This window comes from Filicampus tigris, chromosome 13 (assembly GCF_054856515.1).
Source record: "Filicampus tigris isolate MCC_2025a chromosome 13, RoL_Ftig_1.0, whole genome shotgun sequence".
Lineage (NCBI taxonomy): Eukaryota > Metazoa > Chordata > Actinopteri > Syngnathiformes > Syngnathidae > Filicampus > Filicampus tigris.
In genome coordinates this window covers 4,429,060-4,446,722 of record NC_141229.1, presented here as the reverse complement: position 1 = coordinate 4,446,722, position 17,663 = coordinate 4,429,060, and the positions used below count along the sequence as shown (strand labels likewise).

Sequence of the window (17,663 nt, the reverse complement as noted above, 5' to 3'; positions counted from 1 at the left end):
GGGGAAGTTAGCGGGCATCGATGACCCGAGAAGGGAAGAGGACTAGGAGGAGGAGGAGGAAAAGTGACAAGAGAAGGCGGAACGATCACTGGAAACATTTTTAGCTTTGTCCTTTTTCTTTTTTATGCAAGACTCTGACGAGAAGTTGCAATGTTTCGGATCGTGGCCACAAGTGGCCCATTAAAGACTGCTAGCGCTAAGTTGCTACATGACACCTGCACAAGACACTTGCACAGGTAAGGGGGGGGGACACTTTTCATTTAATTTACCCACTTTTCTGCTTTCGTGCCTTTTTGTGTGCACATTTACGATATACTTTCCCGTATGAATAACTTTTATCGACTTGTTTACATTGTCGGGGGACTTCTACAGCAGGTATGACAAATAATTGATTCTGCAGCGAATAAAGATTCTTAGATATGATTTTGTTTTTGTTTTTTCATTGCCGTGAAACGCCTTTAAAAGAACGAGCGCGTGAATGTGTTTTACATTAGTCGAGCGTGTCTGCAGACTCTTGGGGCAGGGCGGTTATGTAATAGCCCTCTGACTACAGTACAGCACTGTACGGTTGACCCCCGCTATTCGCAGGAGATAGGTACCGGGCCGACCCACGAATTGCGAAAATCCGCGTCTAATTGGCGCCCTTTGAAATGCATTGGATGCAAAAGCAAATGAAAAAAAAAGAACACCTGCAAATTAATAATACAAAAAATAATTACAACAGTAAATTAAAAAACAAAAAAATGATCACAACAGCAAATCAAAAATCTACTCGCAATAATGTGTTTAGTTTTTTGATTTTGCGTTTTGCTCTTTAGGGTCACCTTAACTCGACTATACTGTGCTCAACCAGTGGCATGCAAAAGAGGGAGCTAAGGGGGCGTGAGCTTGCAAACAAGCGTTGATGTGCATTCAAGCCGATAGCGAAAATGTATTCATTATTTATCATTTGTTTAAGATTAACTAAATGAAATGCTCCCACTGTGCTACCATACACATTCACCGTCTGGATGTTATTTAACTGTTAAAAAAAAAGTTAGCATTAGATTGCTTTATTGAGTATTTGTTTTCTATTGCGGGTTAATGACGCTTCCAAACTGTTCAAGTCGATTGTGTGAGTCTGTTCTCCACTTGCGCCTGCTAGAGAAGAATAAGACGGAAGGTTTTGCAGACTTTTTATCATCCTGAGATCACAAGATTAGAGCTGTTATTTCAAGCTTTCAATATTTGATCAGTGACTCTTTTCACTGTGGGGCTTCCCGTGCAGGATTCCAAGGCACAACAGTGTGCTGCCTGTTGCAAGCACAAATACTGCTTGTTTCCCATGCACACATAAGCTGCTGGAGAAGAATAGCCTCATGATAATTGGCTTTCTCGAATTATGAACTTCAGATCTTTTCAAAATGTATTAATAGACTGTCTGACATCAAATGGACGATTCCCCCTTCATCAATTTTTCAGATAAAGAAACATGTACTTTGTATGTTTTACACCACCAGAATGAAATTCCGATAACCAATTAATCATTAAAATTTAAAAAATATAGAAGGGGTAAAATAACGAATAAGATAAGTAACGATTGCAATGAGTCCAAAAAATGTAAATCGGCAGGCCGATTAATCGATCGGCCCTAATTTCAAGATCCCTCTTGGGACATTGTAACCAGTCCCGTTAAAAAATACAATACATTTTTAAAAAGTCATTCATTGCATTGCACTTTTTTTTTTTTTTTTTTTTTTTTTTTTGTTGCTGTTAACCGTCAAAATAGGTCATATTAGACACCAGCAGTATGTAAAGGTTAAAATGCGCATTGGGTTGCACGATGTTCCCCCGCTGTCCGTTTCAAAGGTCGCGCCGGTTGTGGCGGACTGCAGGACGTTGAACCGCTTTGTCAACATGCGGGCCTCCGAATGTGTTGGGACAGTTGTTAATTTATGTAATTGTGACTGCTCAACATGTGGTCCCCCCAGTACGTGCGATGTGGCCGTGGTGGGCGCCGGCATCGTGGGCCTGGCCACCGCCCGGGAGCTCATCCTGCGACACCCCGCCCTCACCTTCACCCTGTTGGAGAAGGAGAAAGAGCTCTGTGAGGGGGAACTACTGGCTTTTCATTCTTTGTATATACACACTCTATATACAGCACATATGAAGCAATTTTCATTTTTAGCTCTTTTATGGGGTTGGGGGACGGCTGCTGGGGATTGACACACAACACAATGAAAAATGATTGGTGTCAAAATTAGATTAATATCAATTTAATTAGATTAATATCAATTTAATGAAATAAGTAAAAATGGTATTCATTAATTAGGTTATTCATTTTAACAATGTGCCCAAATTAATTCGTTTTGGCGAGGCGCTCGGTTTATTGATGTGAAGTAAAGTCATTTAAATGTGAATGTATGATTGGATTTTATTCAATTATCGGCGTTAAAAAAAAAATATTTAGGTGATTTTAATGGTATTTGAATGGGAATGAATTCATTTGTGAATGCCGTTTCATTGCTAAAATTCGATACATAATACAGTCAATTAGATTAATAATTTCAATCAAAATTAATGAATTTTGGGAGGGTTTTTTTTAAATCAAATTAACAAAATGAAATACAAAAAGTGAAATAGATATAATTTAGATGGGATTAAATACATTTAGGATTTTTTTTATTGAATTTTCTAAATTAAAGATGAGTACCTTTAAGAAATTATTAAAATAGGAATATCTTAATTTAGGGACACATATTCAATTGCTAAAATGAAATGTAACTCAATTAAATACAATTAAATGGTGTTAGATGAATTTTGAGAAATTTGATTAAATTTACAAAACTAAAGAAAATTAAGTAAATCAGATGAATGACCAAAATAGGGATTGACTCATTTAGGTAAATGTATTTAATTAAAATTTAAAAGGAACTTGGAATAAATAATTGCAATGGTGATGATTTCATTTGTGTTAAAGTCATCAATTTTGGGAAATTCTATTCATTTCCCAAATTTGAATCACTAAATTAAATGATTTGAACAAGAATGAATCAAATTCAGCTAATTTGATTCTACTGACAGAATTACATTTTTAAAAATCAATACAATTAATCATTTCAGTGGGAGTAAATTAATTGATTCACGTCCGGACCTCTACTGCTGCTCGTTTCCAATTTTTTGGTTGATCTGTTCATTACTCATGACCATATTTGTCGTCACGTTGGCGTAGCGGTGCACCAGAGCGGCCACAACAGCGGCGTGATCCACAGCGGCATCTACTACACGCCGGGCTCGCTCAAGGCTCGCTTGTGCGTGCGAGGAGCGGCGCTGGCCTACGAGTACTGCGACAAGAAACAACTACCCTACAAGAAGTGCGGCAAGGTCGGGTCTTTTGTAACCTCGACAAACTCTCACACTTTTTACAGTACTACATAAAAAATACTTCGCTCTCCAAGTTGCCACCATCCCAGCCAACAATAAATTCCGCAGTGTACTAGACCTAAGTGTTCATCAAAAACGTTTTGTTTTTTTTCCCTAAAAAGTATGTTTAATATTATTGTAGGTAGAGTACGCGTATAGTACACTTTGGGAATCATTGCTTTACGTCAACAGGGAGAGCCATTCCACTACTATGGTTTTTTTTTTTTTTTGTCAACTAGTCAACTATCTAAACATTGCGTGTGTGTATTGTTGCAGCTTATCGTGGCAGTGGAACAGGAGGAAATCCCTCGCCTCAAAGCGTTATACGAGCGCGGACTGAAGAACAACGTGCCGGGACTCGGCATCGTGGACTCCAAAGGAATTCGAGAGCGAGAGCCGTTCTGCAGGGTAAATCTTAGGTTTGATTATTTCGGAGTGACCAGAGTCATTTTTCTCAAGTGAGTGGTTGCTTATGGGAGGCGTTTTTTTTTTTGTTTTGTTTTTTTGCGAAAGAGAAGCATTTGTTTTAAGGCGATGGATGCTTGCGGAAAGCAGTTGTCTTGAGTTGATTATTTGTGGGAGGAGTTTGTCTTGCGTTGATGATTTTTTTTTTTTCTAGCGAGGCATTTGTCTTACATTGATAGGTGCCCGAGGGAGGCGTTCTGTCTTAAATTGAAGCTCTAGGAACGTTTTTGATGTTTGATGTTTATTTGAGTGAGGTGTTAGTCTCTCATAATTTGATGGATGCTTGAGTGAGGTGTTATTTGCTTGAATGAGACTAAATTGGTGATTATTTGTCTTAAGTTGATTAAGAGAGGCATTATTTGCTTAAGGGAGATGTTTTTTTTTTTTTAATTGGATGATTTTTATTAAGGAGGCGTTTATTCGTCTTAAATAATTACTTGAGTGAGGCGTTTATTTGTCTTAAATAATTACTTAAGTGAGGTTTATTTGTCTTAAAGTGATGGTTGCTTGTGTGTGGCACTATTTGCTCGAGGAGGCCTAAATTGAGGATTAATTGAGGGAGGCATTTATTTGTATCATGTTGATAGCAGCTTTAGTGTCTTTATTATTTTTTTTAGGGGAGGCATTTGTTTGTCTTCATTCTAATTGACAGTTGACGTTTGCTTGAGGAAAGCGTTATTTACTTAAGTGAGGTGCTTATTTTTTTGTAGTTTTTTTTTTAGGGAGGAGTTCATTTTTCTTGGTAATTGCTTGAGGGGAGGGAAGTGTTTCCTCATCTTAAGTGGATAGTAGCTCGAGTTAGTTGTTATTTGTTTGAGGGCCGGCGTTTATTTGTCTCCGTTTGATTGTTTGAGGGAGGCGTTTATTTGTCTTGAGTCAAAGGTTAATTGGCTAGACAGCAAAGTGCCTCTCCCTGTCAGGGCGTCATGGCGCTGGACTCCCCAAACACGGGCATCGTGGACTGGCGGCAGGTGGCGCTGCAGTACGGCAAAGACTTTGAGGAGGCCGGCGGCAAGGTGGTCACGCAGTACGAAGTCAGTGACATCTCCGTGGCCACTGAGAGCCCAGCAGGGGGCGCTGAAGGTAAGAAGAAGATAAAGAGGAAGCCTCTAAACGCATGCTTACGGACGATAGCATCATCACGATTCATGACGTGTCTTTTTTAGGTCTCAAATATCCAATCGCCATCAAAGACAAGAAGGTGAGAGGCCCAAGTAATGCGCTTCATTTTTTTTTTCATTCCAAATGGATTCTATTTTTTTTTTTTCTCCTCAAAATTCTACACACATCCCATAATGACAATGTGATTTTTTTTTTTTTTGCAAATGTATTCAAAATATTTATTTGGAATATTTTAATATCATTTACTAACATATATATATCACATGCGCTTTGACGTCAAAGTGCCCTCGGGCTTGCGTTTCCAGCATCATCTAACCAAAGCAAGAAAACAGGTGCGCGGTGATGTTTTTCTTCCAAAAAGAGCATTCAAGCTGTCTATTTGCCACTCTCAGCTGAAGTATTGTGTCAAACTAAACACCAAACAAAGACAATTACATGTTGAGCATTTAAAGCAAACACACAGCCTCCGCTTACATTAATGCTAACATATAATGGGAAACTCCATAGGCCCATGGGCTAACAATAAGCATCTATGAGGCAGTGTTGTTACCCTCTAAGCAGCTGATAGCTAAACACAAAATGGTCCATATAACATATAACAACACTCAAAGGCATATATTATTTATCCTCTCCAAAGAATGTCTAGTATTACTGCCATACTGAGAAGCCGAGAGAGAACTTTCGCTCCAGTACAGTACATCCACGCGTCGGTGTAATACTGCCCCCTGGTGGCCAAGGCACGCACACCAGAATCAGCAATGTGCATTGAAGGCGAAAGTGTGACAACATTTTTTTTTTTTTTTTAAGTCTATATAATTGTAATTATGGCTTGAAATTTTTCACTGCACTTTGCTTTTTTTTTCCCCCCACATTTATGTTTTTATTTTGAATGAAGTTGCAAAAATCTAAAAAAAAAAAAAAAAAAAAAAAAGGTTAGGATTTTTGGGGAAAAATATAGTGAATGTTGGACTAAGATTCAATGGAATACTTTCCGGATGTGCTCCCCCAGGGCAATGAGCTACGTTGCCGCTACGTGCTGACCTGCGGGGGGCTCTACTCGGACCGCCTGTCGCAGATTTCCGGGTGCAGCCGCGAGCCTCGCATCGTCCCCTTCCGAGGAGACTATCTGGTCCTCAAGCCGGAGAAGCACTACCTGGTCAAAGGCAACATTTATCCCGTAAGCCGCAAACTTGCCCTCCCCCCTCCCAACACCCCCCCCTCCCTCCCAGTGTTGCGTAATCACTCACTTTATGGCCACATGTTTTTCATCATCGGTCAGAGCGGAATTCCAAACTTTTCCCGCCTCACAAGGCAAAAAAAAAAACATGCTTTCTGTATCTCCTCTTACTGGCAGGAGGAATTTGGGGAATTGTTTTATCAGCCTGTGTGTTTAAGATTTCCAAGCACGACATCTGTAAGTCATTTTGGATGGGAACAAAAAAAAAAAAAAAAAAAAATCGGGGAAGAAACATTTCATGCGGGTTCAAGCAGAAGCTATTTAACCATTCCATTGCATACGAGGGAATACTAGGAATAAATACAAAAGTTGTCATTTTACACCATTTCCCTGACAAAACCATTTCATTCGAAAAAGTATTGAAAGTCTTTCTTGAAAGAATTTGAATACATACGCTGCATGCTCAGAATTTCAGCTTCTCAACAATAAATAACAATTTCTTGCAGTCCTCCGTAAAAGCAGACTGATTCTTTGTGCTGAATGAAAAAAGAACAATCGTTTGTACTTTGGAAAACAATGATCCACATTTTTGCCTATTTTCTGACACGTTACGGACCAAACCAGTAAATGAATCCTAATTAATTTCTCCGTGCTTTGTCTACACTGTCAATTTGAACTAATGTCCTATTTTTGAATAAAGGGATAGAAATTAAAGCGATTCGTCGATTAATCGATCATTGTTAATTTCGGCCGTAATATATAAGTACTGTATATGTAATGTATCGTCGCTGTCATGTGAAAAACACTTATCTCCCCTTTTTTTTTTTTTTTTTTTTTTTTTTTTTCCATTTTCTTATTTTTACATGAATCATCTGTCCGCTTTACAGACATGGCATTAAAGTGAAAATTTCAAGTTTCCAAAATTGGAGATATGTGTATATATATATATATATATATATATATATATATATATATAGATAGATATAGATATATAGATATAGATAGATAGATAGATAGATATAGATATATAGATTAAAATAAAGGCAAGATGAATTTTTATTTTACTGTTAGCGTCGTGTGTTTCCCAGGTGCCCGACCCTCGCTTCCCCTTCCTGGGCGTCCACTTCACACCGCGCATGGACGGCAGCATCTGGCTGGGACCCAACGCCGTGCTGGCCTTCAAGAGGGAAGGATACAAGATCTACGACTTCAACGTGAGAGACCTGCTTGACGCGCTCTCCTTCAGGTCAGTCCCACGGAACCCCAAACACGAGGAACACTTCAGATTTTTATTTTTGTCGTCGTGGTTTTTTTTTTGTTGTTGTTTTTTTTTTTTTTTAAGATTCCATTCGATTTAACTTGATTGTCATCTTATGTCAAGAATACAAGGCAACGAAATGCAGATTAGATCCAACCAGAAGCGCACCAGCGCGTACTGTAACGGTGTTTAAATATACGTCAATGTGAGTGTCTGGTTCTAAAAGTATGCACAAGGCTATGAACAGACTATGACCATGGCCGTGACTAATATAGTACGACGGCTACACTCTGTAACTACACTTGTGTGTCGTGTACAGAGTTCTGTGTAATGAACAACAACAATATCGTTGCAGATACGGGAAGAGGAAAAAGATTGATTGCAATGTTTCCCAGCACTTCCATTTTTTATCTTTACGTGCACACTGTTTTTAAAACGCGTTGCAATACGTTTATGGATGTCCTTCTCCACCGCTGCTCATGCTATGATGTGACTTTGCTGCCTCAGAGGCCTTCAGAAGCTGGTGATGAAGAACATCTCATACGGCATCGGCGAAATGTACCGAGGCATCTTCATCGGGGCGCAGGTCAAGCTCCTGCAAAAGTATATTCCCGAACTGTCCCGCGGCGACGTGCTCAGGTAAAATGTCGTACCCGGTGTGTTGGCGCATTGTTGCAGACGCTCCCGCGCTAACGGCGCCCGCGCGCGCGTGTGCGCAAAGAGAGAGCGGGAAGCGAAAGGATGGAAAGCGAGAGATGTGAAAAAGGGAATCGGAGCAGGGGAGGGTTAAAAGCGAGAACTGAAAGGGTGGAAAGCAAGGCGACGTGGACAGGAAGAATAGGTGGCAAAGAAAATGGAGAGAAAGAATAGAAAGGGGGAGACTAACTTGCAAGCGAGAGCGGGTGGAAAGAGACGATCGGAACCCGGAATACAACGAATCGAGAGAATAAAAAGCGAGAGGATTGAAAGCAAAGATGGAAAGAAATAATTGAAGCAAATGAGACGAGAAAGAATGGAAGGCAGCAGACTACGGCGAGGCCGAGTAGAAAACGAGGGAATCGAAACTGAGAGAATCGAGAGCAAATCAGACGTGAGGATTAAAAGAAAGATAAAAGCAAGCCAGAGACCAAAGGGAAAGAAAGAATAAAAAGTCAATAAAAAAAAAAAAAAAAAGAATTAGAAGAGTTTAGAAAGAATCGAAAAGTGAATCGAAAGCGGGAGGGACGAGAACAAAATGTAACGCGAAAGCAAAACGCAAGGGAATAGTCCGAGAAAGACTGGAAAGAGAATGAAAGCTAGAATGGAAAGAAAGAGAGAGTCCAAAGCAGGAGAGAGATGCGTGGCTGCTCATCTTATTTTGTGGCGTCCTGATTGCGTTTGGGTGCAGGGGCCCGGCCGGCGTGCGAGCGCAGGCGCTGGACCGCCACGGCAACCTGGTGGACGACTTTGTGTTCGACGGCGGCGTGGGCGACCTGGGCGGCCGCGTGCTGCACGTGCGCAACGCTCCCTCGCCCGCCGCCACGTCCTCGCTCGCCATCGCCGAAATGGTCGCCGATGAGGTGGAGAGCCGCTTTGCGCTCTAATCGCCGCCGCTATCGCCAGGCCAACCGGGATGGCGCCGTCATTTGGGAATTCAAGGAGTTGGGGGGGGGGGGGCGTTTTAGGTGTGACCATTTTTTTTTTTTTTTTTAATAACAGAGGTTATCGTCGCGAGATGTGGCGTGGACCTCGGACTGGTCACCGAATAATCACAGGGCACAAACAAAGATTCAAACTCGCATTCACGCACAGGGGTTGAGAACCCAATATGCATTTTTTTTTTTTTTTTTTTTTTTTTTTTTTTGAATGTGAGGAAAAAAAACATACAAACTCCAGATTGGAACCACAAACGTCAGAACTGTGAGGATGATGTGCTAATAGGGCTGAACCATTTAAAAAAAAAAAAAAGAATATCATTTCGATTTTCAAATACAAGCAATAACTTAATCTGTATTACAATAAACTATCAGATTGATTATACATTGATTTTTTGTTGTTGTTGTTGTTTGGGGGGGGGGGGGGGCAAACCTCTCAAACTGAGCCGTACCATACCGAATCGAGTCGGAATCCCACTGAATCGAGTCGAATTGTTAAACCTCAAAATCGAACCGTCCTTGACTGGTATTGTACCCCATGCATCGAGATATGTATCAAATCGTAATTTTCGGGAGAGATGCGCACCCCTAATGCATACAGCACACAAAATCCAAAACATTTTTTTTCACAATTTGAAAATTGCATTTCTACTATATTGCAATTTTGATCAATTGTTCAGCCCTATGTGCCAACCACTATTTTACAGAGTTACGGTATATTGCCTCTATAAAAACCAAAGACACCGCTACAGTACTGCCACAACAACGAAGGAGTACACTCTGGACTGGTCTCGAGCCAATCACAAGACATATTACACAAACAAGCATTCACACCCATTTACAATTTTGAGTCATCATTTTTTTTGGGGGGGGGGGGGGGGTGGAAGCACCTGGAGAACAACCACTCGACTTTGTTAGTCATTTCAAAGAAGGATGCAATCATCTCAGAACTATTATGAAGTCAAACTTCCAAAACGCACATGTGATTTATTTTGAATGAAAAGCAGTATTTTTAGGTGAGATTTTCAGGGCGGTTTTTGTTTGTTGAAATGCTCAAGAGCACTTGAATGAATGAATCTTATTATCACGCTTCTTTTTTTCTTCCGCTTCCATTATACCGTGGGTTTTTGGCAAAATGGCTGCAATGGGACAAAGTGAAAGATTTCAAGGGGTCTGAAAAAAACTTGTATCGATCACTTGCTGCCAGGAGTCACGCAACTGCAGCGTGACAGCGCGCCACGCAGGATGTTGCCAAATGTCATATTTACGCCTGCTCAGTTAATCACGTATCGTGGCTTTTAACACAAATTTGTTTTTGACAAATGAATGTTACTGTGTTTTGTACAATAAAGACAATGTATTTTTAAATGGCTATGACTTTTTTCTTTTTGGTAAGTGTCAATGTTGATGTGCTTGCATAGCTCTAAGATTCGGTCGATGTTCCTATGCTATACAGTATTTGTATTATTTTAAGTGTGATCGTATTTTCATTTTGGGAGTAGCACCTTGTGTGTCCGTTAGGGGGCGTGCGAGCACTCAGGAGCTAAATGACTACTAAATAAAGGTGTTTGTACAAATACATTGGTTTTAAATGTATGATAGGATATTTGAATATGTACATATATTTAATGTATTTATGTATACAACAAAATATATATACAACTAATATAATAAATACATTAAACTAATTTGTGCAAAATAAAATGCATTTTTTTAACACGCATTGGTATTTTTTTTTATTTTGACTTGTTAACCCACCTGGTCGAAGTTTTTGTTATAATATAAATTTTAAAAAATACCAATGTGTGCTCTAAAAAATGTATTGTCTTCCAAAAATATTGAAAAATGACTTTGCAATAAAATAGAATGATAAGATTAAAGTATAGGAATAACGTGTGAACACAGTTATGCTACACGCATAAATTGTGAGTTCTAAATGAATGTAGGAACTGCGGTCGAAAACTACCACCATACAGCACATCTATGTATGTGTGATTATACATACATAGGATTATAATCCTGGTTACATATGGAATATAGGGTTAAATGTTGTTGTTTTTTTAATTCCATTTTTTAATGTATAGAACTGTACATTTTAATTACAATATGGGTTCGATTTTTTTTCATAAATGTTCTGGCATAACATTTTTTTGTTCCGTTTTCCTTTTTGATTTCCATTACATAAATCTACGTTATTAATTACATTTACTGGGTTTGGGATGAAAAAATGAAATATTTTAACGATATAGTGTATTTTTAAACAAAAGTCTTTGTTATGTAACGTCGCTACAAGCGAAAGTTACATTGGTAGTAGGCCTAAGCCATTTTAATGAATAAAGCAAGCAAGACTTGCATGTAAACAACACATATTGTTTTTGTGGAAAAGATGTATTTTTTGTTGTTTTTGTTTTGTTTTGGCATGCCTAATTAATATTAAGGACGCTAGCAAGCGGGCAGGCAGGCAGACAGCGGAGTTGCCCGGAATGAACATCTTGTCCGACTTCCCAAAGCGAACCAAAAACCATCCCGGCTGCCTGTGCCTCCTCCTCCTCCTCCTCCTGCGCGGCGCCGCTCACCGAAGACGTTCCCTCGGCGGGACTTGACGGTGTCGCCGGACTACTTCACGTTGGGATTACTGCTCTACTACTTTTTTTTTAGTGGGGGATTTTCAACGCTTCCAATCAGGAGAATATGTCCGCGTGTGACGGCGGAGAAAGTGTGCCTTGTTCGTCGGAGGCCAGCGGCGGCTTCGCTCCGCCGAGCTAACGTGCTAGCGTTACAGGTGTCTTCGAAGGCGGCCGAGAACCGACCGCGTTTTCTTTTTTTTTTTGCTCGCTATCGGGCTTCTTCGCCTCCAAAGCCGCCACTTTATTCAACTGAACGTGCCTGTAATCGTTTTTAAGTGGCGAGGGTGTCGCTTAGCCACCTTGTTGTTAGCCGTTAGCTTCCGAGTTAGCAGCCGTGCTGTGTTTACACCGAGCGGTGGGCTAACCCCCCTCTCGTTAGCAGCCAAAGCTAACGATTGGACTCCGGAGCTACATGTGCTTAACCCCGAATGTAGCTTGCTTTTTTCCACCGCCTTAACAAAAAGACGTGCCCGCCGCCGGGCTAGCCCAGCCTGGTACGTATACAATCGAAGCCAACCGGCCGCGTTGGACGAACGGACGGACTCTTTAGCCGTGCCTGCCGTCCTGGACTGACCCACCCACCCACAAAAGGGGGCTAACTATCCGCCGGGGCCGATGCTGACAGTTCGGGCCGGAGCACGGCAACGCCAGGAGCCGCCACCACCGCAGCGATGCAGCCCCAGCAGATCTACGACTTTTCCAGTGACGAGAACAGTCACAAGTGGAGAGGCCTCTTCGTGCAAGCCCTACGCAAGGTAAAGACTCAGAGCAATAACTACAAGACGTCTTCTCGCATTCATTCTATCATACTTTTGCTACCAAAACAAACACTTGCATTCACTCTTTGCGGTTCATCTGTGCTGAATGTAAGATTGTCATGCATTCGTCTTTATTTAATCAATTTGTTCTCCGCGATGGGATGAGTGTGATCATGTTGATGTCACAAAAGTAGGTTAGTCATTCACTCATTAAGCTAAAAGCTCACCTATTTGCTGTGTTTGCACAACAACGATATTATTTTGATGCCATCTTGGTGGTAATGAACTATGTCGAAGGGAATAAGAGGAGCTAGATTTAGACTAAAGTAGTGCTTTGCCACCATCTTGCGGGATCTCGGTGGCCAAGGAATTGTGTTGAAATCTGACTCCAAGTCACTTGATTTTGACTATCAGCCGATACCGAGTCCGAAAAGATGTTGAAAATGGAAAAAGGTTATTTTATTTTATTTTATTTTTCCCCCACTTTTGAAGGCTTAACTGCCTGGGTTTGGTCTGTGACAATCACTCCTGTCTCATCATTTAGCCTTGCCCTCTTTATGAAGAAACTCTGCCAAGAACATTTTTGTTTTTACAGTGTGTCAGCTTTTTGTGATATTACAACATGAGACCAAGGTAAGATTTGAAAGAAAAAAAAAAAAAGACAAGCCCTTGAGTGCCACACAATTTAGAGAATTCTGACTGATCTTTCTTGGCTCACACAATATTTTGATTTATGCACAACAGTGACTTTGATGCTAATAATTTTTGCTTGAGTGGCACCTCAAACACCTTTTTGTTCTATACATTACCACCAACAACAAGGAATGTGTTCTTTTAATGGTAAAATTATGAATATATAAATACTCACCAGTATAACAATTTCACATTTGGCCACCCTTACAAACTATTTGCATGCCATGTAGTAGTCGTATTTAGTAGTGTGTGTGCGTGCATGTTTGCTATACGTGTGTGCATGTATGTATGTTCGTTACGTCATCGCTTCTCATTCTAAATGTAAATAACCTCCGTCATCTTTTCTCTTTTTTGCGACACTCTCTTTGTAGTAGATTTAACGTGACAAACACTTGGATCAATCACAAGCTGTTTGCAACCGTTGCATTTCGGTCCACCAAGGGTCCGCCATGTTTTAGGAGCTTACACATTCTCGTGACACATGGTGAGCTCACCCGAGAGATCCAATGATGCCACCAGATGGCCATAATTAATTATTTATTTTCAACTTTCCCAGCTTAATAATCAAAAAACGTAGTTGGCGACAATTGCCGTCATTGGCGCTCGCTGCGAGGTTTCCCGTTGGTGTCATTTCACGTCAACGGCACTCAGAGCTAGTGTCACCTATCACATGCACAACTCAATAGACAATACAATAACCTGGTCTCATAAATATGCACACCCTCTAAGTGAAAAGGATGGGAGATTGTTGTCACATGTACTAACAGCTAGTACTTGCCAGAAATTCCTTACCAGCCACCTTGACTGGTTTATTTTCTTGCCAGGAATTCCTTACCAGCCTCCTTGACTGGTTTTATTTTCTCGCCTTTTCAGCGATTTTGGAAGGACATTCAGTTCTTGGTCATGTCACTCTTATGCCATATTTTGTCCACTTGATGCTGACTCTTCAGTGTGATAATGCCGTGGAAATTCTTTTGTTCGCTTTTCCTGACTAATACCTTTGGACAATGAGGTCCCTCTGATGCTGCAGACGCTCTCTGCACACCGTTGCTTGTGCTGTAAAATGCGATTTGGAAACAGTGTGAATACGACCACTTTTTTTTTTTTACTAGTTACTAGTAATCTAACGTGTGACTCTTTCCAGTCGAGTAGTCAGATTAAAATGACTAATCCATGCCACTGTCCGTCACCGTTTATTTTCCAAACTAAAAAGATGTAATTTGTCATGAATGCAATTCATAAATTGAACTTGTAATCTTAATTGACTTTCAAAACCAAATAATCAGTAAAGTCACATCGTTACTTTTCTGGGTAACTGTGGCACTACTGACTACGAAAATGTCAGAAAAGCCCACTTGAACATCTGAAAAGCTTTCCCTGTTGAGTACAAATTGTAGGTCACGTTAATGGAGGAAAATGTTTCGTAACGATTTTTCTTGGCCTCATGTTTTAATATCACAAAAATGTGACATTTGAACAGAGACAAGATTTTTTTTTTTTTTTTAATCTTCTCTGTATGTCGGATTGTCCATTGAGAAAGCTCAACATGGTTCCCAAGGGCCTACTGTAAATGAAACTTCCAGAAGCGGAAGTCATTTGAAATTGAATGTCCTTGCTCAGCAGGATTACAGCTTCCTTTTTGATCATCATTATCATCATCATCATCATCATCATCAGCAGCAGCCTTTTCCATTTTGCCTGATCTGACAGTAAGCACCAAGTTGTCATCGTGCCCGCCGTGTCTTTATGTGAGGCTTCTATTGGGGGTAAGGCGTTTATTTGGTGGTCGGCCTCCCCGAATAAATATACGTCATTACAATAATTGTTTCAGCGCAAAAGTACATTTGCTTATTGAATTTTTGATTGGTCCATTTTAATGTTGTTGTTTTGTTTTTTTTTAAAATAATTCAAATGTTGTGAGTGTTCTATCGATACGTTACCTTGTCAGCCGACGATCAGTATCGCTGAGATTTAATAGAGGTAGTTTTTCGTAATGAAGGCGAATGCAACATCAAAACGCCGGATCTGATTCATGACATTGAAGTGTTTCATGACAAATTAAATCGATCCGCCCACCGCCATGGTTCTGATTCAGGGTGGGATTTGCCAGCAATCTGATACCAAGTAAATACAGGGCCAGTATTTTCGATAGTCATACAGTTGAATAATTACGGTGGACACATCATCAAAATTGCTAAGTCTAAAATTAATTTTCATGATATTTCCATCCGCCCACCACTAGCTTAATCAAACCATTACATTATAGTTCTGATTCGTTTATTGTAATCAACGCCGGAGGTCCGATTTTTTTCCCCCCTGGCCTCCATTTAACGTTGTTTTTGTGCCTTTGCTTTTGGACTTTGTTCACGCTTCCCCGTTTGCTAAAAATGGTGGGTTGACAAGTGAAAATAAATCTAGTTGTTGCCTCCTAATAGCTTTTCTTTGATCCAATCTATTTGAGGCGGATTAAAAATATATCTAAGTAAAAAAAAAACCCCTCTATATTTTTATTTTAATAATGAATGACTGTACAAATTAGCGTTTAGCTTTTCGCTAGTGATAGCAGCCATGTTGCTCGAACAATTCACGAGCCACTGGGCGATGACCGCCTTTCTGTCTCGATGACGGCGTGCCCTCGTGCTTGCGCGTCGTCCCGGCTATTCTGGACGATGACGGGGGGGCGCCGGTGGTAGCTCGTGTCGGTCGCCGTGCAACAGGGTTCATTTAGCCTCTGACACGCCGCCGTTAATGACAACTGCGCATTCCCGACGTCTGCCCTTTCACTGGCATCAAGAGTCGCGTCTACGCTTTCTCATTCCTTTGCCGCTGTGGAGTTCACGGGCCTCGCCGACCGACGTTTAAAGCTACGACTGGTCACGTTACAAGTCTGCTAAATTAACCCCTTGACCACCATTTTGACACACTGATGTACAGTCGAGTCCCTTATGCTACATTCATGTACCCCTCATTCGGCTAATTAACTGGTCAACACATTTTTACTACGTTTTTAAATCAGATATGCAAGTAAACTTTTATAGATGGATTTGTTTTTGTGTTTTTTATGCTAATTCTTTTGCTTTTTATTGATCTTTGTAGTTTAGTTTCTAAAATACAAAGAAAAATCTAGAAAAGTTTACTTGCATCGCGTATTAAAATAGTTGAGTCAAAATGTGTTGTATTTGTATTGTAATCAATTCATCAGATTTTTTTTTTTCCCCCATCTTTTTACTGTGTACTGCTGACACCATTGACACAGTCAAGACTGGATTTGTTGATCTCAGCAAATGAATAAAGCATGTTTGTCTTTTTTTTGTTGGCTTTAGCGGTTAGCATTAGCATCCATTTTATCCTATGCCTGTTTCGTTTTGACAGACCACTGACACCTATGGGGCTGGAGTGGAACAGCAACCGTTGGAACGCAATGTGACCACTTCAGTCATAGGCGATTGACTCCTTTTATATTGTGGGTCAAATTGACCCATTTTAAAGTTAACCAAATGCATTAGTGAGGTTATTATTATTTTTTTTTTTGCATTGAACTTTTAATGAAACAGTTAGGAATGGCCTTAATAATGCGATACCGCATTCATTGGGATTTTATTTCTTCCGGTTCTGATACTTTCGTATAATTAAACACACCTCGGGTCAAACTGACCCAGGAGCATTATTGCTAGTCCAACCTTCCGTCCCAAGACTTTTGTTCGTATAGGGTATGACATGCACGCTGTATTTTCCGCACCGCCATTATTACCATTTTGTCGTTTGTGTTGACGCGTGCCTTTGTCTTTGTGCGGTGTGATGTCGTATGTGCGTGTGCGTGTGCGTGAACCTGCGCGCGTGTCTTTTTTGTCTGCCAGTTGATCTCTGCCCCGTGCTTTCCCCAGACAGTCTGCTCGTAATGGCCGATGATGTCATGGCGTGAATCACAAACAGTGACACATGCTTGGCTTTAATAACAAGCCCCCCCCCCCCCAACACACGCGTGCACACACACACACACACACACACACACACACACACACACACACACACACGAAACCTGCAACCTGAGCCCAATGTGCCCCCCCCACATACACAGCCCAGTGAATAATCAATTGAATTAGAAATGTTAAGCCTGTATCAACACTGTCCAGTTGCCATTGTACGTCCTGGCCTTTGTTTTGCTCAAACACCATTTTCACGTTACCAAATGTCAGGATAAAAGTCAAATAAAGCCAAACTACTTACCCAGTGACAAACACGGAAGGTAGCGTTTTAGAGCTGTCACTATTGAATGTTTTTATTTATTTTTATTTTTTTATAATTGATTATTCCGTCAAATACATTTGTCTTTTCTGCGGTATGCTTGGTATCGTTTAGTGATTTTAAAAAAGAACTGTAAAATAAATGTCAATCATACGCAAATTTTGCCTTTTTGTGTTCTCGAATAGCGTGGTATTGACTGTACAGTAAATAAACAGATTGCTTAAATAGATTGCAAAGATAAGTCCATCTTTTGATCTAATCAGTGATCGGTTATTTCTTTTT

The 17,663-nt window shown here is 40.5% G+C and overlaps 2 protein-coding genes across 2 annotated transcripts in view; both read left to right on the top strand.

Annotated features, from left to right (window-relative positions):
- The first annotated feature begins 5 nt into the window (after positions 1-5).
- l2hgdh (L-2-hydroxyglutarate dehydrogenase) lies at positions 6-10,426 on the top strand. Its single transcript, XM_086050280.1, has 10 exons — positions 6-236; positions 1,971-2,086; positions 3,212-3,363; positions 3,679-3,810; positions 4,788-4,950; positions 5,034-5,068; positions 5,999-6,166; positions 7,255-7,412; positions 7,932-8,063; positions 8,812-10,426. The coding sequence occupies exons 1-10, from the start codon at positions 151-153 to the stop codon at positions 9,005-9,007; spliced, it is 1,338 nt and encodes a 445-aa protein (XP_085906406.1). The 5' UTR covers positions 6-150; the 3' UTR covers positions 9,008-10,426.
- A 1,081-nt stretch (positions 10,427-11,507) lies between these two features.
- Positions 11,508-17,663, top strand: part of sos2 (son of sevenless homolog 2 (Drosophila)) — a 28,231-nt gene continuing 22,075 nt past the window's right edge. The window contains exon 1 of the mRNA XM_086048652.1: positions 11,508-12,440. Within this exon, the coding sequence (XP_085904778.1) occupies positions 12,357-12,440 (84 nt within the window). The 5' untranslated portion in view covers positions 11,508-12,356. The remainder of the gene's footprint in view (positions 12,441-17,663) is intronic.

Coding starts and splice junctions, on each gene's coding strand:
- l2hgdh (XM_086050280.1), top strand. CDS start 151: ATGTTTCGGATCGTGGCCACAAGTGGCCCATTAAAGACTGCTAGCGCT. Junction 237..1,970: donor TGCACAAGACACTTGCACAG/GTAAGGGGGGGG, acceptor TGGTCCCCCCAG/TACGTGCGATGTGGCCGTGG. Junction 4,951..5,033: donor CCCAGCAGGGGGCGCTGAAG/GTAAGAAGAAGA, acceptor TGTCTTTTTTAG/GTCTCAAATATCCAATCGCC.